Here is a 20,242-nt window from a genome sequence, read left to right as displayed (position 1 = left end):
TCCCCAGGGAAGATGGCAAGGACTGGAGGCGGCCGGTGGGCCCGAGGGCAGGGAGGCTTGTCCGGAGGCTGTGCTCTTCAGCGGGCGGCCGGACCTTTAGGGGCCAGGGAGGAAAGTGTGCTCGCCCAGGTTGGATGCAGTCTGATTCAGGAGGAAGGGGAGCCATCCCCTAGTAGAGAGGAGGAGACCAGTTCCCGTAGACTTTCAAAGCGTCAGCAGATCTAGCAACTGGGCTGCCTCAAATCCATCTCTCGGAAGTTTCTGGGACTGCTTAGCTCGGGAGCTCAGGTCCAGACTCTATAAACCATGATTTTCCTGAGCTTTGTAACCTCCTAGTGGCTGCCCTCTGGCGGCTCTGGTTTCACCGTCAAGCGGTAAACCATTCCCGTAAGGAGGGCAGCTGGGGACTTGTGTCCCCCTCCTTCATGGTCGGGGTGAGGAGGGAGGAGCCTGTGGGGCAGAGTGGAGGTGGGGACTTGAATGGGTCTGGACCAGGGGAACAAAGTGTCCCCAGCCAGCCAGCTACCTCCCAGGGAGGCAGTCACTCCCCAGGGAGTCACTGCCCCTGAGCAGTGACCCAGGGGCTCCAGCTGGAGCTGAAGGAGGCAGCTGTGCCATGGATTCATACTGGGCAGGGGGCCGTCCCCCACCCGGACTCCAGCGCGGTGCCCGTGGGGTCCGGTTGCTGCAGGAAAGGGCAGAGCAGTACCACGGCTCTCCGCACGCTGGCCCAGGCTCTCTTCCTTCCAGCTTCGAGGGGCCAGAGTGCCTTTAGTCAGCCAGCCCTTACCTGAGGCGGGGGAGAGGCTACTGTGAACGCAGTGGGGCTTTGCCTGGGGTCTAACAGCACTGGGCATCCATTGTGCTTGCTCAGATCCTCACAAAGTGTCTTCACCTTTCACCCTCTTCCTTGGGTCTCCTCTGCTCAGTGTGCCTGGAAGGGCCCTCCCAGCAGGGCCAAAACACTGAGAGTAGCCAGCTGGGCTCCCCCAGATGTCGGGCCAGCCCTGGCAGAAGCCCGGCCTCCTCACTTTTCTACCTAGTACAACCATGAGATGCCCAGATGAGGGTCAAGCACCGGGTCCCCGAAGGAAGGAGTGAGGAGGTGGTCTGGTTTTCAGCAGGCTCTGCACGCAGGCCTGACCGTCCACCGTGGGGCCGGGCACCCTCTCAGCACCCCACCTGCTGGCTGGGCCTGGGTGCTATCCCTCTGCTCGCGAGGAATCAAGGCGATCGCGCCCATATCACGCTGGGAAGGTTGCTTCCGTCCTTGCAGGAATCCCTCACGTGTCTTGTCCCCTCCGTGGACTCTTGGGCCTTTGGCTCCCATCCTCCCTGGCCCACTTCATACCAGGTGCATCGTGCACCTGCTTACCCAGATGAGAACCTCCTTCAGGCTGTGATGCAAACCGTCAGGTTGATTTCAGGCGGCACCTGGATAAATGCTGCTTATTACATTTGTCATGTTTTATTTTAATGTCTGTTAGGAATTTGTAACCTGCGCGTGAACCTGAGATTTTGTGACTGTGAGCCCTTGGGGTGAAGCTTCGCTGGGGCAGGAAGCTCAGGCTTCTGCTCAGGCAAGCCTGTCTCTGAGCTCAGACTCCTGGAAGGCCCGAGATGTGGGTCCCTGGTGTGGGTTTTGAAACGTGACTCTGAGGACCATCGCCACAAGCCTTTATGCAGTTCACGGGAAGATCACTTCCTGTGGGTCAGGTGTGGCGATAATCGGGAAGGAGGCTGGGCACGCTGGCCTGGGCTGTCTTCTACGGTCTCAGGGAAGATCACTGCGTCTGGAGTCTGACAGACCTGGGAGCCACCCTGGCTCTGCCCTGATGGGCTGTGTGATGTGGGGCAGACTGTTAGCCCACCTGTGCAGCCGCTCCTCACCTGGAGGGTGACAGGAGCAGTGCCATCTCCAGGGGTTGAGGTGAGCACTAAATGACAATACGGCCTCGAACGCACCGCCCCAGCAGCTTGGAACCAGCATGTGTCTGGAGATGGAGCCTGGCATGCCTGCAAGGAAGCTGGCAGGGCAGGACAGAGGCAGGGATGGGTGGGGGTCAGAAGCGTGGCCTCTGGGGCCGGGCCACCTCGGTTGAGTCCTCGCACCATCACTGCTGGGTATGTGACCTGGAGCAGGTTGTTCAGCCCCTCTGTGCCTCCCTTTCTCGTCTGCAAGGTGGGGAGAGTACTGATGACACAGCCAAGGGCCGTTCTGGGGACTGAACGCTCAAAAACGGCAGCTTGCGCTTCTGCACCTCCTGGCTGGCTTTGCACCTGTGTCCATTGACCAGGAGGGCTGGGCAGTGCTCAGGAAACACCTCTGAGGACATAGCAGTGAGCTGAGCCTGAGGACGAGGGGCAGTTAACAAAGGCAGAAGGCGGGGGAGGGAAGATTGTTCCAGATGGACGAACTGGCCCAAGGCTGGAGGATCAGGGTGCTGGTGAGGCTGAGGCTGGAGGGGGAAGGGAGTGGCAGTGAGTGGGGGGCGGCCTGAGAGGACGAGAGAGATGGGTAGGCTGGGGAGGGGCCTGGGATGGGGTCACAGGTGTCAGTGGGGGATGGGGAAGGACTACTGTCCCTTTCCCATCAAATAAAAGAAGCTATATCATTCATCTCATGTTTTTTGCTGGGAAAGTGGGAATGCACAAATGAAAATAATTATAAATTGTAAACACTCCACGCATTTGGGGCTATTTTTAAATCCCCAAAGCCTGGTATTCCTATAACTCCACCAGACATTTGGCCTTAAAGCCGGCTCAGAAAGAGCCCTTACTAGCTCCCCGGGTCCTTCCAAAGCACACTGTGGTTGATTAGGCCCCAGACCATCTCCTTAGGCTCCTCTCTCGGCCCAGCCTGACCCTCCATACATCCCAGGCTCCTCTGCCCTTGCTTTTCCCTCCACCTGGAGGGACCTCTCCTCCTCTCCAGCTCCAAATCCCCACGGTGGACTGTCCTTAGAGCCCAGGTCAAATGTCCCCATTCCATGGAGTCTCCTAGACCTTTCCCCACCCTGCCACTGCCTGCCAGACATCGCCTCTCCTTCCGAAGCCCCTGGACCTGTTATTTCACCTTATCTTGACATTTATTATTTTCTGTTTGGTTCAGACAAATGGATGTTTCCCCTGATGGCCAACGTTAGAGCCCACGGGCAGGGGAAATCCATTTCATACAATGCGTGTACCGTTTACAACGTGTAAATTTTTTCCAACTATGTATTTTTTTTTTTTTTTTTTTTTTTTGCGGTACGCGGGCCTCTCACTGTTTTGGCCTCTCCCGTTGCAGAGCACAGGCTCCAGGCGCGCAGGCTCAGCGGCCATGGCTCACGGGCCCAGCCGCTCCGCGGCACGTGGGATCTTCCCGGACCGGGGCACGAACCCGTGTCCCCTGCATCGGCAGGCAGACTCTCAACCACTGCGCCACCAGGGAAGCCCCCAACGTGTAAATTTTAAAATGTAGACGGTGGGCCGATCAGAACGATCTGTGGCATGCTGTGGTGCCACTTATGAGCTGTGTGGCTGAGAGCAAGTCTCTGTGCATCTCTGGGCTCAGTTTCTCCATCTCTGGAGCAGAGGCAGCTGTCTCCGCCTCCCACGCTGTTGTGAGGCTGGAGGACACGTTCGGCATCTGCCTCCACTCTCAGGAAACACCGAGGAGATCTGCAGGAAGCCTTAGCAGGCTCTGTTCTCATTCAGCTGCTCCGAACTGATTCTGCATCTCATCTGAACTTCATTCTAGCCACGGGGTTGCCTTCTTGCTGACAGTTGCTCTGAAAGGCCCTTCACATGCTGTAGATAGCGGTTGTTAAGTGATGCTCCAGCCAGGCAGGGCCAGCGTTGCTGGAGAGCTGCCCTCGGGCTTTCTGGAGACACGGTGTGCTGACTCAGTTCTCTACTGGCACCGGGCCTGGTGCAGGGAGGTGCGTGGGGATGGAGTGGTCCTTTATGAGGAGGTCACACCCAGAACCATCAGGCCCGGACCCAGGTTGGGGACAGCAGACTCTGGCCATCGTAGTCCTGGCTCTACTGTCCATGCCTGTGTATATTTGAGGGGGGACCTCAGGCAACTTACTGACCTCTGGTGACCACTGATTGAGATGCAGCACATGGCCTCCTAGATGGAGCCCTGTCCCACCTGGCAGTCCCCTTGCCCTGCTGCCCCTACACTTCCACCAACCTCCCCTTCCACCAACCTCCCCTACCCTCCTTTGTAGTAACAGCAACCATTGTCTGTTGAGGGCCTGCTGTGCCTCAGGTACAGAACTCAGCACTAAGCACTTCACAGATATAATTTCTAATCCTCATCATCCCCTGCTGAATAGTACTTATATGTATATACACACGCACACCCATTCTCCAGATGAGGGGTTGAGGCTCAGAGAAACGAAGGAACTTGACCATGGTCACTCAGGTAGTGAGAAACAGAGCAGGGATTCAAACCCAGACCTCTGTGGCTCCAAATCCTGTGTTCTTTCCTTCACAGCCCCCTGCCACTAACTGGGGACCCTGCTTTCCGCATCCTCTGACTCTCAGCCACCTGCAGGGCAAACCCCAGCTGAACCCTGTTCTTGCCCCTCCATGTGCCCATGGCCAGGCCCTGAGTGGACCCCAGTGAATGCTTATGGATACAGATGATGATGATGGTGGTGCTTCCCCAGGGCCCGTGGTGTAGGACGGAGTTGGCAGGGGGAAGCGTCCTCTCCCCTCCCCAACTATCTCTCCATGCGCTGGAGAACACTCCTCCCGTCAGCAGCATCTTCTACAGACAGAAGAGCCAGAAGGGTGCGTAATCCAAAAAGGAGCCTTGAGAGATTGGTGCTCACTGGCTGTGTGACCTTGGGCAAGTGACTTTACCTCTCTGAGCCTCCGTGTCCTCATCTGAAAAAGAAGAATGCCATTACCCACCTCACCGATTTCTAGTAAGGGATAAATGAGGTCCTATAATTTGGAAGATGTCCAGTAAGTGCTGAAGGATCACAGATGTTTGGTTTGTATTATTATCACTGCTGCTCTGTCCAGTGCAGAAAAGGGCTGAGCAGTAGTGTCAAGTCCAGTAGCCAGAGGCAGAGGCATCATGGGCAACTCTGTCAGACTAGAGACCTGATCATAAAGGTGACATGGAGCTCTGACCAATGAGAGTGTTGCTTCATACTCAGGCAGACCATAAAGAAGACCCTTTTGAGACTGTGTCAGAAGCTGTAATCTTTTGAGACTTGCAGCCCCAGGGTGAGCACTGGAATTAACAGAAATGAGGAAACCGGCTCCCAGAGGTGAAGGCTGTAAGGGGACTGAGGAGAGCAGAGCGTGACAAAGGCCACACAGGAGACGGCCCACTGTGTGAGGTGTAGTTCCCAGTCCATGAAAAATGTCTTCAAGGAGGTTCAGAAGTTTCTACTTGCCCTGTACATCAGATGATTCCAAAAGGGCCATGTCCCTGGTGACCAGCACCTCATTTCCGTACTCTGGGTTTGCTTTCTCACGTCCGGCGCCTGGTCGTGTCAGGTTCACTGCGCTGGGAACAGATGAAGTGTTCTCTGCTAAGTGGTCAGCACATCTGCTAACCTCTGACAAGGCTTCATAGACATGGCATTTCTGAAGGCTAACCCAGCCAGCGGTGGCAACAGTCTGATCTCAACGTACGCGCTCTGGAAGCTTTCAACAGCCATGCCTCTCACCCTGTCTCCCTCTGTGCAAAGTATCCAGCCCTTCTGTCATGCTAAGAACTGTCCAAAGCATAGAAAGCTTTTAACTGAAGGAGAGATGAGATATGATCGGTCGGCAGGAGCTCACGTCGTCCATGGACCATTCCTGCTTGTGTCTGTGCCATGACCTCAACCCCACATTCCAGTGGTGAGGACGCTAATTTGGCTGCATCTTTGGTCAGTCATTTAAGGTGAGGGGTTGGTGAAAGGCTACCTGTAAACATAAAGCTCATATGGTCCAGTCTACCACCCCTCCCTGGGAAGTCCTGTTTCCTGTTTTTCAAATGCAAATAACCAAATCCCTTTATTCTTAAACTTGGAATTTCTTCTAAAGCTGTTCCCCATCTTGCACCTCTATCATCCTGATATAAATCTGACAGTTTGGTTAACTTCACTGAGGCTTTCATGACCCCTGCATTTTCTTTATTGGGTCCTGATCCTTTATCATACTGATTTCCAGTTCAGTGACTGTGCTGTGTCCACTTAGATTCCAACTAGACCTATTTACCTCAAGTCCAGCCTCCCTCCCAGCATAGGAATCTATTGATATTTTGCCCCAAATCTGAGAGGTCATTTAGTCTGTGCTTGCACACTGTCCATGGCCGGGAGCTCACTACCACTCAAGCTTGCTTTGTTCCAAGTTTGTTGCTCTGGGTTTGGAAAATTCTTTTTTCAAATGAGCCCACATCTTCCTCCCTGTCTTGGTTCTGCTTGTGGACTGAGCTACCTCCCAGGAGGCTGGCAGTGGTTGCACCTGTGACCTAAGGTATCTGTGGGCAGATTTTCCATGAGCCCAGTTTCTCTTCTGCTCCCAGCTGGTGGTGAGCAGATCTACTCAGAGCAAGGGCCAAGAAGGTGCCTGCCATCATGGGACAATTAGAATGGCCTCTCTTTCCTTCTCCTGTAAGATTTGAGTCTGTAAGTCTGAGGCCTGAACACACAGCCCACTTGTGTGTTCTGCAGGTTGAAGCAGCCATTGATGCCAGCCAGCCCCTTCTTGAGAAAGGGTCTGATGTGCCTCACAGTAGCTACCCCAGTGCCTTCAGATGTTTGGGACAGCCTTGCCAAGGTCATTACCTCACAAGTATTCCCCAGCACAGAAATGATACCTTGCATTTATTATGGGAATTTAATACAGTTCACAGCCTTTTCTCATCTTATTTGCTTCTCAAGGCACATGAATCTCTGAGCATTGAGGAAACACTGAGGTTTCCCAGGGTGTGGTGACACAGCAACTCATAGCCATTGGCCCACAGGCATTGATCAGGCACACAGTGTCTACAAGTATTTCATCAGCTGCTACCACAGATGGCTTCAGTCAGGGTCCCCTCAAGCTGCTGTTGCACGTAGCCCCAGAGGGCTGCTTCCAGAGCAGGGCTGTAACTGAACACCTTCCCCATCCCCCTCTGCCCACAAGACACAGGCCAGGCTTTTGCGCCAGCCCCTGAGGTTTTCTAAGCCAGCCTCCATTCTTGCTTCTTGCCATATAGAATCATGCCAAGGCTTCCACAGTATAATTCCTGTAACACACGCCTACCACAGAGTAAACACTCCACAAATGCTAGCTGTTTCTTTTTCCATGACAAAAGAAACACCTCTGACCCTGGCTGACTTTCTTTTTAGTGTTTTTTTAGTAAAGAATAAGACATGCATTCAATCTCCAGGATCTGGTCACTTCCCCATTCTGGGCCTGTTTCCTGTCTGGGGAACAAGGAAGTGAAGCTGGGAAACTAGCTGACCATAGTCCTGCATCAGGCCAGGCTGGCTCCAGCCACAGTGGGTGGGTTGGGGGAGCGGTCTCTGGGTGCTCCGGGCCTTCCTATCTCAAGAAGGACAATCTGGAGAGGTTGGGAAGGTCTGGGGAGGAATCTGGAATCCATCTTGAGCGCGCCTGTTTGAGGCCTCGAGCAGAGAAATCTTGGGTAGAACAGCATCCTTTGGGGACTGTCGTGTGCAAAGAGGGTTTGCACTAAACAGAGCTCAGACTACAGAAGGTCAGCAACTTTAGCTTAATTGGGGGAGAGCTGCCCAGAGGTGGAAAGTGCTGCCTGGGACACCGAGGGACCCCAGGTGCCAGAGGTAGATGCGCCCGTGGTGGGGTGTGGATGGGCTGCCCTGAGAATGACCACATCAGAGGATGCACGAGGCCCCTCCCACCCAGGAAGTCAGAGGTTTTAAGGTCCTTCCGAGCATGGTTGTGCTTTAACAGTAATTTCAAATTGATTTTAAATTCACAGAACTCTTTTTTACAAAGTGCGGTTTATATAGATGCCTATTCTGAAAAGCAGCTCAGTGTGGTGGTGCAGGTGAGGGCCCAGAACCCTGCTGCTCGGCCTCCCCCGCCGTGAATCCTGAGCACAGTGTGAAAGTCATTGTTCTAGACCCTGCAGGTCAGGGCCTGCTGGAGGCTGGGACACCCCATGTAATGGGCACCTTTAAGAAGTCCACTCCTCCTCGGTAGTTTCATTTCTCTGAACACGACAGCCCCAGTTTCTGGCATCCTGTCTCCCTCCCTAATCTCGCCGTCTGGTCGGAAACGGGGCCTTGGCTGCATTCTTTGGACCTGAGCTGGCTTCAGCGAGGTTGGCTGCCTGCTCGATGGTTCTTGGGCTTCTGCACTTGGTCATGCACTGCACAGCGTCTCAGCTTATCGTATCCATTTCTTTAGAATAAAAGTCACCTCCTCTCCTTAGACCAGTGCTGGGCATCAGACCCCTGAGCTACTGTCTTCGGGTAGCTGATGCCGATTGCTGATGTCCCCCTAGAATGAAAACTCACACCAGGAAAAGTGAGGAAAGGGCCCAGACGGCACAAATGCAAACCTGCAAAATGGACGAAGGCTGGCCTCCGTGGTGGGAGTCCTGGAAGCTGTAAAAGAAGGCTCCTGACCGGCTCTCCCCTCCTGCCTCTGTCAGACAGCCCCAACTTCTCAAATCTGTGTCCTCTTTCCTCCTGCCCTTGCCTCTGCCCCGGCTGGGGCTCCAGACAACTACAACACCACTCCCCAGCTTCCAGGCCTGTCAGCCCACACCATCCTCCACCCTGCACCAGACGGGGGCTCCCAAAGCAGGAGTCTCACCAGTCAGACCCGACTCACCCAGAAAGACCGGGATGAAAAGCATTTCTTCTGCAAAAGCCACCTAAGACCCACCCTGCTGGTCCTCCTCTGATCCTCCATGGCACTTTGTGCGTTGTCTGGGTTACGGATTCTACCTCTTTGTTTTACAGTCTTTTAAGTACCTGTTATTCACACTCAAGACTGAGGTCAGAGTCTTATTTAGCTCTGCGTTTCTGAGCCAGGCTCAGACCAGGTCTTAGTAAGTATTGTTGAGTAAATACAAAGAATACTGCTTAAAATAGACCCTCCGCTGGTGGGCTCTGAGCCCGTGCTTGTGTTACATATGTGCCGTGGAATTCCGGGCACAGCAGGCCTGTCCCTGGACAGCACATTAAATGCCCTCCATCCCGGATGTAGTGATGTGATATGATTTCTGCAGAACCCTGACAAAACCAGAGTCTGGGATGTGCCCAGAACCCGGTGTGAACTTCCCCCATGACCCACAGCTCAGCCTCCCCAGTACATTTGTCACCAAGGGGTGTGTTCCCGACCTCTTGGCAACTGAATATTTTTAGCAAATACACAGCTCAGTGCCAACTGGCACTTGCTCCTCTTCCCACAGACATCCCTTCCTTTTTGAGCTTCACCCGGAGAACAGTGCGTCACTGCAGACAAGCTGGTGGGCTCGCTGTGACCGGACCTCCTGGGGGCCAGTGACCGCCAGGAGCCGACCCTGAGCCTCACTTCATGGGACACAGGCTGCCCGCAAAAGTGGGCCTCCGAGCAACAGTGTGGACGTTTCTGGTCGTGTCTTCCTCTCGCTTTGCATGATTATATCCAAGCTGTATGCCCCTGGGGGAAAGCATATTTGGCCATCAGATCATAATAAAAACAGAAATTTGACAAGACTTAAAAATATCCATGGGCTTCCCTGGTGGCGCAGTGGTTGAGAGTCCGCCTGCCGATGCAGGGGATACGGGTTCGTGCCCCAGTCTGGGAAGATCCCACATGCCGCGGAGCGGCTGGGCCCGTGAGCCATGGCCGCTGAGCCTGCGCGTCCGGAACCTGTGCTCCGCAACGGGAGAGGCCACGACAGTGAGAGGCCCACATACCGAAAAAAAAAAAAAAAAAAAAAAAAAAAAAAAAAAAAATCCAAATTTGGAGAACAGGTGACAGTTTTATGATAAAATATTGATATATGAAAACGTCAATAATATACATGCAGAACAGCCTCCTAGGAGCTCAGATTAGGAAGGTCACTCGGAGGTCATTGAGTTTCTCCCCTCATTTAAGAGAAAAATGAAGCTTGGTGGAAAGAGAAGTCATGGGTTTGAAGGTCAGGCATCTACTAGCCGCATGACCTTGGGGAAATCTCTTTGAGCCAGAAGGTTAGCTCTGGGCTATTTCTGCCTCTTCTATTTTATTTGCCTTAAACTGTGTTTTTAAAAGAGGAGGGTTTTTTTAATATTTATTTATTTATTTTTGGCTGCGTCAGATCTTAGTTGCGGCATGCGGGATTTTCGTTGCAGCTTGTGGGCTCTTCGTTGCAGCGTGTGGGCTTAGTTGTCCCGTGGCATGCAGGATCTTAGTTCCCCAACCAGGGATCGAACCCACGTCCCCCTGCATTGGGAGGCGGATTCTTAACCACTGGACCACCAGGGAAATCCCAAAAGAGGAGATTTTAAGTCTTAGAATTTCATAGCAATTAAGCACCTGAACTTTGTAACACGTGACCTGGTTTCAAATTCTGACTCTGTTAACTTACCGGCTGTGTGACCTTTGGCAGGTTACCTAACCTCTCTGTGACTCCATTTTCTTATGTGTACATTGGGATGATTAGAGTCCCTGCATCATGGGGCTGCCTTGTGGTTTAAATGAGGAAAGGTATGCAAAGCATTTAAAATACTGGTTGGCACCCAATAAGAGCTATATAAGTGTATGCTAATATTATTAGTTTTTTAAAAATCTGGATTTGTGGTTTTCTTGAAAACCTGGAAGATCTGACAGCCTCATACAACACTTGGCTGGAAAGGTGTATCCACTGTTCCTTTAGAGAGGGACTGTACTCTGCCTTCCAGCTCACTTCAATCCCGACCCCTCCCCCCTCCTTATACCTCCTTTGTTTTGTGCAGTCATGTAGCCAGCTCACACACACACCCCCATCTAGTGCCCTGAGCCTCCATTTGGTCAGAAATGAATATATCTATTTATATTTTTTGGATAAATATGGAATATTTGAAGGATAAATATATGCATTTTACAGCATTGTTACAGGAGCAAACAGGCTAATCCACTGAAGGCTGCCTCTATCAGTGAGCTGCCATAACCACTCATTCCCTCCTGCTCTAGGGCCTCCCAGCCTGGCCTCTGGGTGAACAGCACTAGTGATGGGGAGCTCACTACCTCATAGAGCAGCTTCATCGCTGAGTCTTTGTCATATGCAGAGTCCAAGAACAACAGCTCACCCATCATCTTGCCTGAAATGCCATTTAACTTCCACCGCATCCCCTCTTCTGGAATCTGGAGCAGAGGGATGTGTCACCTCCTTTGGGAGCTGTGCTCTGAGTTCCCAAGTGCTTGGTGGAAGTTTCAGGTTTCAGAAATGCCTGCCAAGAGTCTAGAGCCACAACCCAAGGGGTCACGTGCTGAATGATCAAGAGTCAGGCAGCTCAGCATCTCCAGTTGCAGCATTGGAAGAGGCGCAGCTGAAGGCAGGAGGGCAGACTGTGTCACCCATAAGAGCGGTGGGGTCAGACCTGGGTTCCAGTCCCTGCTTTGCCACTTTCTAGCTGCCTTGTGACTTTGGGCAAGACACACAACCTCTCTGTTTCTGTTTCCTTCTCCGGTAGATGAAAATAATAAGACCCTCCTGATTAAGGGGTTGTGCAAGATTCTTTTTTATTTTCCTTTGAGTCCGTGAGTCTTAGACCTGCAGCATAAGAATGAAAAGAGACCCAAGGGCTTCCCTGGTGGCACAGTGGTTGAGAGTCCACCTGCCGATGCAGGGGACACGGGTTCGTGCCCCTGTCCGGGAAGATCCCACATGCCGTGGAGCGGCTGGGCCCTTGAGCCATGGCTGCTGAGCCTGCACGTCCGGAGCCTGTGCTCCGCAACGGGAGAGGCCACAACAGTGAGAGGCCCGCTTACCGCAAAAAAAAAAAAAGAAAAGAGACCCAGAAGATTCTGGCAGCTCCACACCCCTCCTGGCAGCCTCACTTACCTCCTGACCCAAGGCAGTGGAACAGAAAGCTGCTTCCATGGGAGGATCCAGGACCCCTGGTGCTACATGACCTCAGGCAGTCAAGCTCAAGGCCCCTTTAACTAAGACATTCTGGAATCCACAGAAACAGCTCTTTTTTTTTTTTTTAAGAACAAAACCAAGCATTTTCCAGACTGGCTGACATCCTTGGCTTGTCAGATCAGCAGAAGACAGGCAGGTGGTGGGGCTCAAAGAGCCATGAGTCAGCTGTACCCAGGCAGTGAACTGTCTTGCAGGCTCAGAACAGGCAGGAGGCTGGGCGGGCGCTTCTTCACTGGGTGAAGGGCAACCTGTGGCACAGGCCTCCAAAGGGCAGCCTTGGGTGGAGGGTGGGGGGGCCAGCAGACCTAGGGGACAGGACCATGCCCCTGGGGGCCCCACCATGCTTTTCTGGCTTCCTTCCCTGGCTCTTTGCATGGCATTTTTCTGCAGCTGTCAACACCCTCGGTCCCACCCAGAGCTGGTGGCCTTTCAGGAAGGGATGCAGGGAGAGTGATGCCGTTCTCATCTGTCTGTGGTGTTACAGGGCCCTGATAATCTCCATGAAAGAAGGTGCTAAGGAAACTTGGTCAGCATCACCTAAAAGCATTCGTGCAGCGTCTGTGTGGGGACGGGGATAAGTGGAAAGATCGCTGATGGTGTGATCTTGGCCATGTCACTTGAACTCTTTGGGCCTTGGTTCACATTTCTATAAAATGAGGACAATGGCAAAGGGCTGATGGGAGGACTGAATGACGTCAGGCATGTGGCGGTGGTTGGTGTATCTAAGGGCAAAGTTTGACTATTCGCAAGGGAGGGGAAGTGACTTACCCAAGGTCACCCAGCAAGTTCACACAGGAGCCAGAACTCAGACCCAGGTCTCATGCTGACTTCTACCTTCTGACTTCTAGCACAGTGGTTCCTACCAGAAAGTGGGGAGTGTTTAGCCAGCCAGTCCACCATGGTTACGGGGGGACTGGCTGTGTGCCGCGTCCATGGGGAGCCCACAGTGTCAGGCTGAACTTGTGCTCAGGGACTCTTGGAGTGGGAGCGTCTCAGCTGAGAGTCTCTAGCAGACACGAGGAAAGAAGGCCTTGGCTTGGCTTTCCTCTGTGCAGCGATGAGTACCGAGCACTTGCTGGGGATCAGGCACTGAGCTAGGCCCTGGGGATGCGCTAGTGAATGAGGCAGATGTGCCCTCCGCATGGGGTTAATGGGGACGACATTGTGAGAGGCCACACAGTACACACAGCTTGACAGGCACCGTGAAGGAGGAGTGGCGGGAGCCCCAGGCCCAGTGGAGTGGGAGAGGGCCCCGAAGGAAGGGGCCTTTTGGCAAAGCCCTGAAGGAAAGGGGAGCTGGTCAGACAGTAGCGGGCGGTGGGAGGGGTGGGCGGGGGGGAGGGAGAAGGCCAGAGGAAAGGGACTCGGAGGCACTGGCTGATGTTCAGTGTTGTTGGTGGGGAAGTGCAGTTAAGAGAAGAGCTGGAGAGGTAACTGGGCCAGGTGGTGCCCAGGGCCTTCTGCACCCGTTGAGTGAGGGGCAGGACTTTATCCTGAGAGCAGTGGGAGGAGCATTGAAGGGGCCCCTGGGCTGGGAGGAGTGTATCTGGGGAGAGCCCCCTCTGGATGTTTTGTGAGGAAAGGATGCTGCGGGTTAAGAGAGGGGATGGTGGCCTGGGCTAGTGGTGGCGAGGAGGTGGGCCTCCCTGGAGCATATGAGGGATGCAGCCTTGACGGGCTGTGGTGATGGATTGACAATGAAGACTGAAGGAAGTAGAGGCACTGGGGACGCTGGCCTGGCCACCACAGGACGGGCACGCCATTTACTGACGCGGGGACCCAGGAGGCGGTCGTACAGGTGGGGGGACATGGAAACATGGTTCAGGGCACGTGAGCTGTGAGGTGTGAGGTGCCTAAAGACCACCAGGGAGGTGCCGAGGGGGCAGGTGGATGTAGAGCAGAGGGGTCAGAGCTGGAGAGAGAGACAGGGGAGCCACCAACATCCAGGTGGAAAGTCAGGCGTGTGCGGGGAAGCTCACCTGGGGGAAGGTGTGAGGGGAGAAGAGTGCAGGTTGGTGCCTGGGGAGCACCAGCATGGGAGGCGGGGGTCTAAGAAGGAGCTTGCGGAGGAGACCCGGTCACCAAGCCAACAGGTGTCTGTCTCCAGAGGGCGAGCAACAGGGCAATAACGCCTCTGCCACTTGGATTTAGCAGTCTGTGTTGTTGGCAGGAACAGTCAGCAGGGAAGCTGGGCTGGGGCGGTGAGGAGGTGTGACTCTGCCAGCGTGACAGCCCTTTCCAGACTCGGGCTAAAAAGGAAAGCAGACAGAGCGGTCGCTGGAGCGGGCTGAGGTCCAGGGGGAGTTTGGGGTTGGTTGGTACTGAGAGAATTGAGCTTGCGTCCGTGTTGGTGGGATGTGTCCGAAGGCGGAGGCCTGAAGCTGCTGGGGAAGGGGTGGGACCTTATAGAGAGGGGCCTTGCACAGGCTGGAGGGGCTGCCCGTGCGCTGGGAAGGGGAAGAGGGTCCAGCTCACACTGGACAGCGGCCCCGTACCTGTCCCTGGACTTGGCCCTTTGGGAGCCACACAGCTGTACAACCCCAGTGGCCTTCAAGGAGCAGAGAAGTCAATAGGCTCCAGGCTGGCCAACCAGGACTGCCCTCTTCAAGTCTCAGGACGCCCAGTGGCCACCCTCCTCCAGATAGCCACAACCTGGACCCTCCTGGCCGCCTCCTCCTCTAACCTCCTTTCTCTGGCTCCCAAATCACATTCTCTCCTGGTTCTCTACCAGGAGATCTCTGCTTGGGGGTGGCTTTTAGTGCCATCTTTCTCCCCGCCCTTACATTTGGGTGCCTCCTGGGCCCTCTCACTGCCCTCTTCCTGTTTTCATACTCTCTTGATCTGAACCTGCCTGCCCCAAAGCCCGTCCATCCCCCACAAGGGGTGACACGCGCTAAAACAGTCTGCTAGGAGGCCACCCAGACACGCGTGTGAGGGGAGGGACGAGGGCTTCATCATTTCCCAGTCCTCAGAGTCTGGGAACCAGGGGCCCCGCACTCTCTCCCCCGTCCCATCTCCAGCCGAGCCGGAAGCTATCAGGACCCAGATTCCAGCCACCTGGCCTCTCACACGGCCTCCAGGGATCACTTGGGGTCATAGCGGGAAGTGCCAATAGCTTTCAGGAGCCTCCTGGGGTGGCTGGACCACCTGCTGGGCCTCAGCGCAAATCTACATGTCCCATCCTGAGTCCCATGGATTTCCAGCTGTGTACTGGACATTTCCTCAACTCACACTCAGCAGTTAAGGACAAGGGTCCTGTATCGCTTCTCTCTAAGCCCACAGATGGTACCACTTGAGCTGGCCAAGTTGAAAACTTTCGATCTTTGTTACTCCCTCATGGTGGCCCCTGCATCATCCAGATGGCCACCAAGGCCTGTAGATTCTACGTCCAGAAGGACTTGAATCTCTGTCCTAGAACACGTGCCTTGTACCCAGATTCTAAGTCTCTCTTCTTCCAGACCATTCCCCATGGTGCCAAGGAAGGATCTTCTCTTTAGACTTTATCTTTAATAAAACTTTCATCAAGTCTCAGCTTCTTAGCATAAAACTTTGATCAAGTCTCAGCTTCTTAGCATGGCATTCAAGGCCGATGGTGATCCAGCCTGTCCTGCCCACCAAACACTCCAGGCCTCTTACCACCCGTGCCTTTGCTTCTGGGGTCCCTGCCTGGGGTCTTGTCTTCCTGCCTCCATCTCTCAGCATCCTCTCTGGCCCCTTCCAGCCCAGGCTCCTCCTTTGTGCTACCCAGCAGGTTGTGCACCTTCCATGGAGTGTGACAAAGTGGTATCTGGGGTTACATACATGCCTCCCCACCCCACCCCCAAGTCAGGGAACCACCCACAGAGGGTCAAGCAGAGTCCTTTCTCTGTGTGTGTGTGTGTCTCCATTCAGGCGACCACAGGTGGTTTAAGCTCACTATGGAAGGAGAACGAAGGGACTGAGAACAGCCAAGGTAGACGGACTCTAATGCCTTCTTCTGAATTGGTGTAAGCACAGGGGGAATCCCACATGTGGTAGAAGTCAGGGCGGCTGTGGGCCTGGGTAGGAGGGGGTGTAGAAAGGGGGACCCTGATGGAGCCATCATCGTTGGAAGTGGGGGACTGTCATGGACCCGCCAAGCAGAGCCAAGTGGAGGCTGGTGTCCAGTGCCAAGTGGAAACCAAGCCATTCTCGCTTCTTTCTTCTCCAGATGGGAAAAGGGCACCCCAGCTCAGACTGGGTCCCAGGGGACAAAGGGACCTAGGAATTAAAACCCAGGTGGCTAGGGCTTCCCTGGTGGCACAGTGGTTGAGAGTCCACCTGCCGATGCAGGGGACATGGGTTCGTGCCCTGGTCCGGGAAGATCCCACATGCCGCGGAGCGGCTGGGCCCGTGAGCCATGGCTGCTGAGCCTGCGCATCTGGAGCCTGTGCTCCGCAACGGGAGAGGCCACAACAGTGAGAGGCCTGCGTACCGCAAAAAAAAACAAAAAAAAAACAAAAAAAACCCAGGTAGCTGGTTGAGGTCTGGGGGGCGTGCTGCGTGAGGGTGAACTGCTGGCACGGGGAGGCAAGACACCCCCTGCTTGCCCCCAGGGTGCTCTCCCTAAAAGCAAAATGAGTCTCTCTCCCTTTAGCCCCCCATGGCCTTCCATGCCTCCCCTTGAAAGCAAGATGGTGCTTGCCCTGGATCAGGGCAAGAGTTGGCCCCCAGCCTGAGGACTGGGCGCCTAAAACTGGCCCATCGGGACCCGTAATAGGAAGAAAGGGTGGTTTTAGACAACTTGAGAGGCACTGGTTGGCCAAAGCTGAGGCTTTGTACTTGTACTCTTGTAGAGCAGTCCGTGCATGAGTGCGCGGGCACGCGTGTGTGTGTGTGTGTGTGAGAGAGAAAGAGAGTGTGTGTCACTGTGTGGGTGGGGTTGAGTGTGCCACTGTGTGTGTCAGTGTGTGAGTGTGAGTGCATGTGTTTGCGTGTGAGAGTGGGGAGGTGGTGTGAGTGTGTGTGTATGTGTGTTGGTGATCACTGTGCCGCTGCCTGCCAGCTCCCTCCCTCAGAGTTCCCTCCTGCAAGCCCATCCTTGTGGCGTCCTCTCAGCTGTAAGCTGATGGCCCCAGCGGAGCAGGACTGAGTCCCAGCCGCTGTCGCGTCCTCACCTCCCCCTGAGCCCCTTCCTGCCTCTCTGCACCACCCCACCCCCGAGTTTGGGTGCCAATTCCTGGCCAGGGGGTGACGTGCAGGGTGAGTGTGGGCACAGGCAGGCCTCCTGCAGGCCAAGAGACCACACCTCTCCCAAGGCACCCGCGCCTTCAGATCCTCAGGCCTCATGAGTCAGAAAGCTCTTCTCCTGGAATTACGCCAGGATCCCCTCCCTGGACCCCGTCGCAGCCTTCCACATCCCCATCGAGACACACACATCCACAGCATTAGACCAGCATGGCATTTTGACAAGGGAGGGTATCAAGTGAGCCTGTGAGACTCGTGGGTTCCTTCCAAGTGGAAATAAGAACATTCTGGTTCTGGGCCAAGAGCCCAGTGGCGCTGAGGCCCAGCGGGTGGGCCAGCCGCCCCAGGAGGCTCCTGAAAGCTATTGGCACTTCCCGCTATGACCCTGAGTGATCCCTGGAGGCCGTGTGAGAGGCCAGGTGGCTGGAATCTGGGTCCTGAGAGCTCTGGCTCGGCTGGAGATGAGACAGGGGAGAGAGTGCAGGGCCCCTGGTGTCCAGCCTCTGAGGACCGGGAAATGATGAGGCCCTCGTCCCTCCCCTCTCACACGCGTGTCTGGGTGGCCTCCTAGCAGACTGTTTCCGCACGTGTCGCCCCTCGTGGGGGATGCACAGGCTTTGGGGCAGGCAGGTTCAGCTCAGGTTCTGTCCCTTTCTGGCTGTGGGAGCCTCAGGCTCTTAAGGGCTCTTCGTGGAGACTGTGATTGAATTCGGGCAACGTGCCCAACACAGAGTGAGCACTCCGTCCATGGTGGCTTCCAGAGCTGTGGTCGTTATCTGTTTCACTCTCTTTGTTACACGGTGGCCCAGAGCGGCTGCTCTTTGGAAGCAGAAGCTGGCACCGAGGCCGGGTCTGGACCAGAGGCCCTCTGTGCCCCTGTGGCTTCCCTCCTGGCAGGGAGCACCAGGGTCTGCCGCCTCCGAGGGAGAGAAGGGGGCAGCCCCCCTGTGTGAGGGCAGGGCAGGTGCAGGGCTCCGTGGCGGATCCCCCCACCCGTGGTTCTCTCTGCTCCGCGTCCTCCTCTCCCGATGCCCCTAAGGGCATCCTGGATGCAGCCAGGAAGCGCGCGCATCTTCTGAGGTGGGAACCTGCCTCTTCTCCTACTTTTTTGTTCCTTTACCATGACGCCTGTTGCTCATAGGTACAAATCAAACGAAGAGTATGTATATGTGCGAGGCCGCGGCCGAGGGAAATATGTTTGTGAGGAGTGTGGAATTCGCTGCAAGAAGCCCAGCATGCTGAAGAAACACATCCGCACCCACACTGACGTCCGGCCCTATGTGTGCAAGCACTGTCACTTTGCTTTTAAAACCAAAGGTAAGAGACGGTCAGCGGGGCACTGGCCCTGCCCGCTGCAGGGAGCTCCCCTCTGGGAGCCCCAGCACAGAGCCCGGGGCCCGGACCTCTCTGCCTGGGGCCTGGGCACCCCCGATTCCTGGGCTCCCCAGTGACAGAGCAGCCGCCTTCCAGACTGGGCAGTGGCACCCCTCGGCTGCCCTGCCCGTGCTCTTGGATCCCACGCCGGCCCCTCCACCCTTCACCCGTGCGATTCCCACCACAGCCAGGCAGTGGCACTCTCGCACACAGTTCCTGGTTTCGTATTTGATCTCATCACCCCTTCCTTCTGCATGTCTCCTTAGCCCTTTATCCACCGACCTGATGAGCTCCAGCATCCACACTGGTCACTGCCGCTCTTGAGTTTGGAAATCCATTCCACCCCGAGCCACTTAACACACTCGCATGGTCACCTCTCATGCCAGACTTTGCCCCTGCCTCCACCCCGCCTCACCACTCAGACCACGTTCCTGCTCCGTCCAGCTTCTCTGCAGCACTTGACACAGGGGTGGGCTCTCCCAGACCCCCGAACGGCAGCCCTGTCATTCCTGCCCCTGACACTGCACAGCAGGGTCAGCTCAGGCTCTGGCAGTCACCTGTGAAAGGAAGGAAGACTGGCCGGTGAGGGTACGCAACCAGAGCACTGTGATGGGTGATGGAGGTGGCCAGGGCCACTGCAGCCACCCAGGACCCGGGTGTGGACCAGTGAGGCTGTGTCTACGAGACTTGGACCGAGCTCTTCTCTGCTCCTTCTGTTGGCTGCTCCCACAGGGCAGGCAGGAAAGGCATCGCAACCCGCTTCTTCCTTCCTGGTAGCTGAGCAGACTGAGGTGCCTCAGAGGGAAGCCTGGGGCTCTCGAACCCCTGGTGGCTTCAGCCTCTCGTGCTTCGCAGTTTCCTGGCTCAGGGTTGGGCACGAGCGTCCTGCCTTCTCCTCTGGGCAAGCTGGGGGCCTCCACACCATCCCCCACCAGAGCCACATGGTTTTTCAGTAGATGGAACTGGAGAGCTTTGACGCCTGTTGACCTTCCTTTTGTTGGTAAAGCTGCTCCCAGAAAGAGCAGTGGGCAGTGGCTCTGAGGAGGGCCCCTCCGGGTCTTTGAGCCTTCCTTCCTTGCCCCTCCTCTTGCTGGCCCCTTCTGTTCTCTTGGTGCTAGGTCAGGGGGCAGTTTATCTCATCCCCTCGCTCATGGCCCCCTCTCTGACCGGGTGTCCATCTCTGGTCTCCTGACCCCGTTAGGCTGCCCTCGTCTGTCCTCTCACCATCATTCTCAACTGGAGCTCAAACTTTCCCACCAAGGTTTTGGTTTGAATAGAGGTGATCATCCTCCTTCCTCGCCCTGACCCTCTTCTTTCTTGGTGTCTCATCAGCAGCATTCCAAAGGGCATTCAGAGAGAACTGATAGGCCTGGAGCCCCGCCATGTCCAGGACAGCTCACCTAGCATGCCTCGGTCCTGGTCGTGGGCTCCGTCCCACACACGCCCCCTACAACCCCACTTTCTCTGGCCTTAGGCGGTCAGTTGAGACTTTATGGTGGAGAGAGATGGGAATAATCCACCAACAGTTCAAATAACGGCCTTTGACTCTGAACACCAAAAACCTTTTTGTCCAAGCCCCACTTGACGGTGCAGAAAATG

At 55.2% G+C, this 20,242-nt stretch overlaps 1 protein-coding gene across 2 annotated transcripts in view; it reads left to right on the top strand.

Moving 5' to 3' along the window:
* HIVEP3 (HIVEP zinc finger 3) overlaps positions 1–20,242 on the top strand; it is a gene marked incomplete at both ends in the record, with an annotated part of 57,526 nt that overhangs the window by 25,335 nt on the left and 11,949 nt on the right. For both annotated transcript variants that reach the window (XM_079697368.1, XM_079697367.1), the window contains one exon: positions 18,411–18,586. In XM_079697368.1, the coding sequence (XP_079553494.1) occupies positions 18,411–18,586 (176 nt within the window). The remainder of the gene's footprint in view (positions 1–18,410; positions 18,587–20,242) is intronic.

The sequence above is a fragment of the Hyperoodon ampullatus genome (assembly GCF_949752795.1).
Source record: "Hyperoodon ampullatus genome assembly, chromosome: 2".
In the NCBI taxonomy this organism is placed as follows: Eukaryota; Metazoa; Chordata; class Mammalia; order Artiodactyla; family Ziphiidae; genus Hyperoodon; species Hyperoodon ampullatus.
Note: the sequence above shows the minus strand (reverse complement) of the source record. Positions and strands in the feature narration are given on the sequence as shown.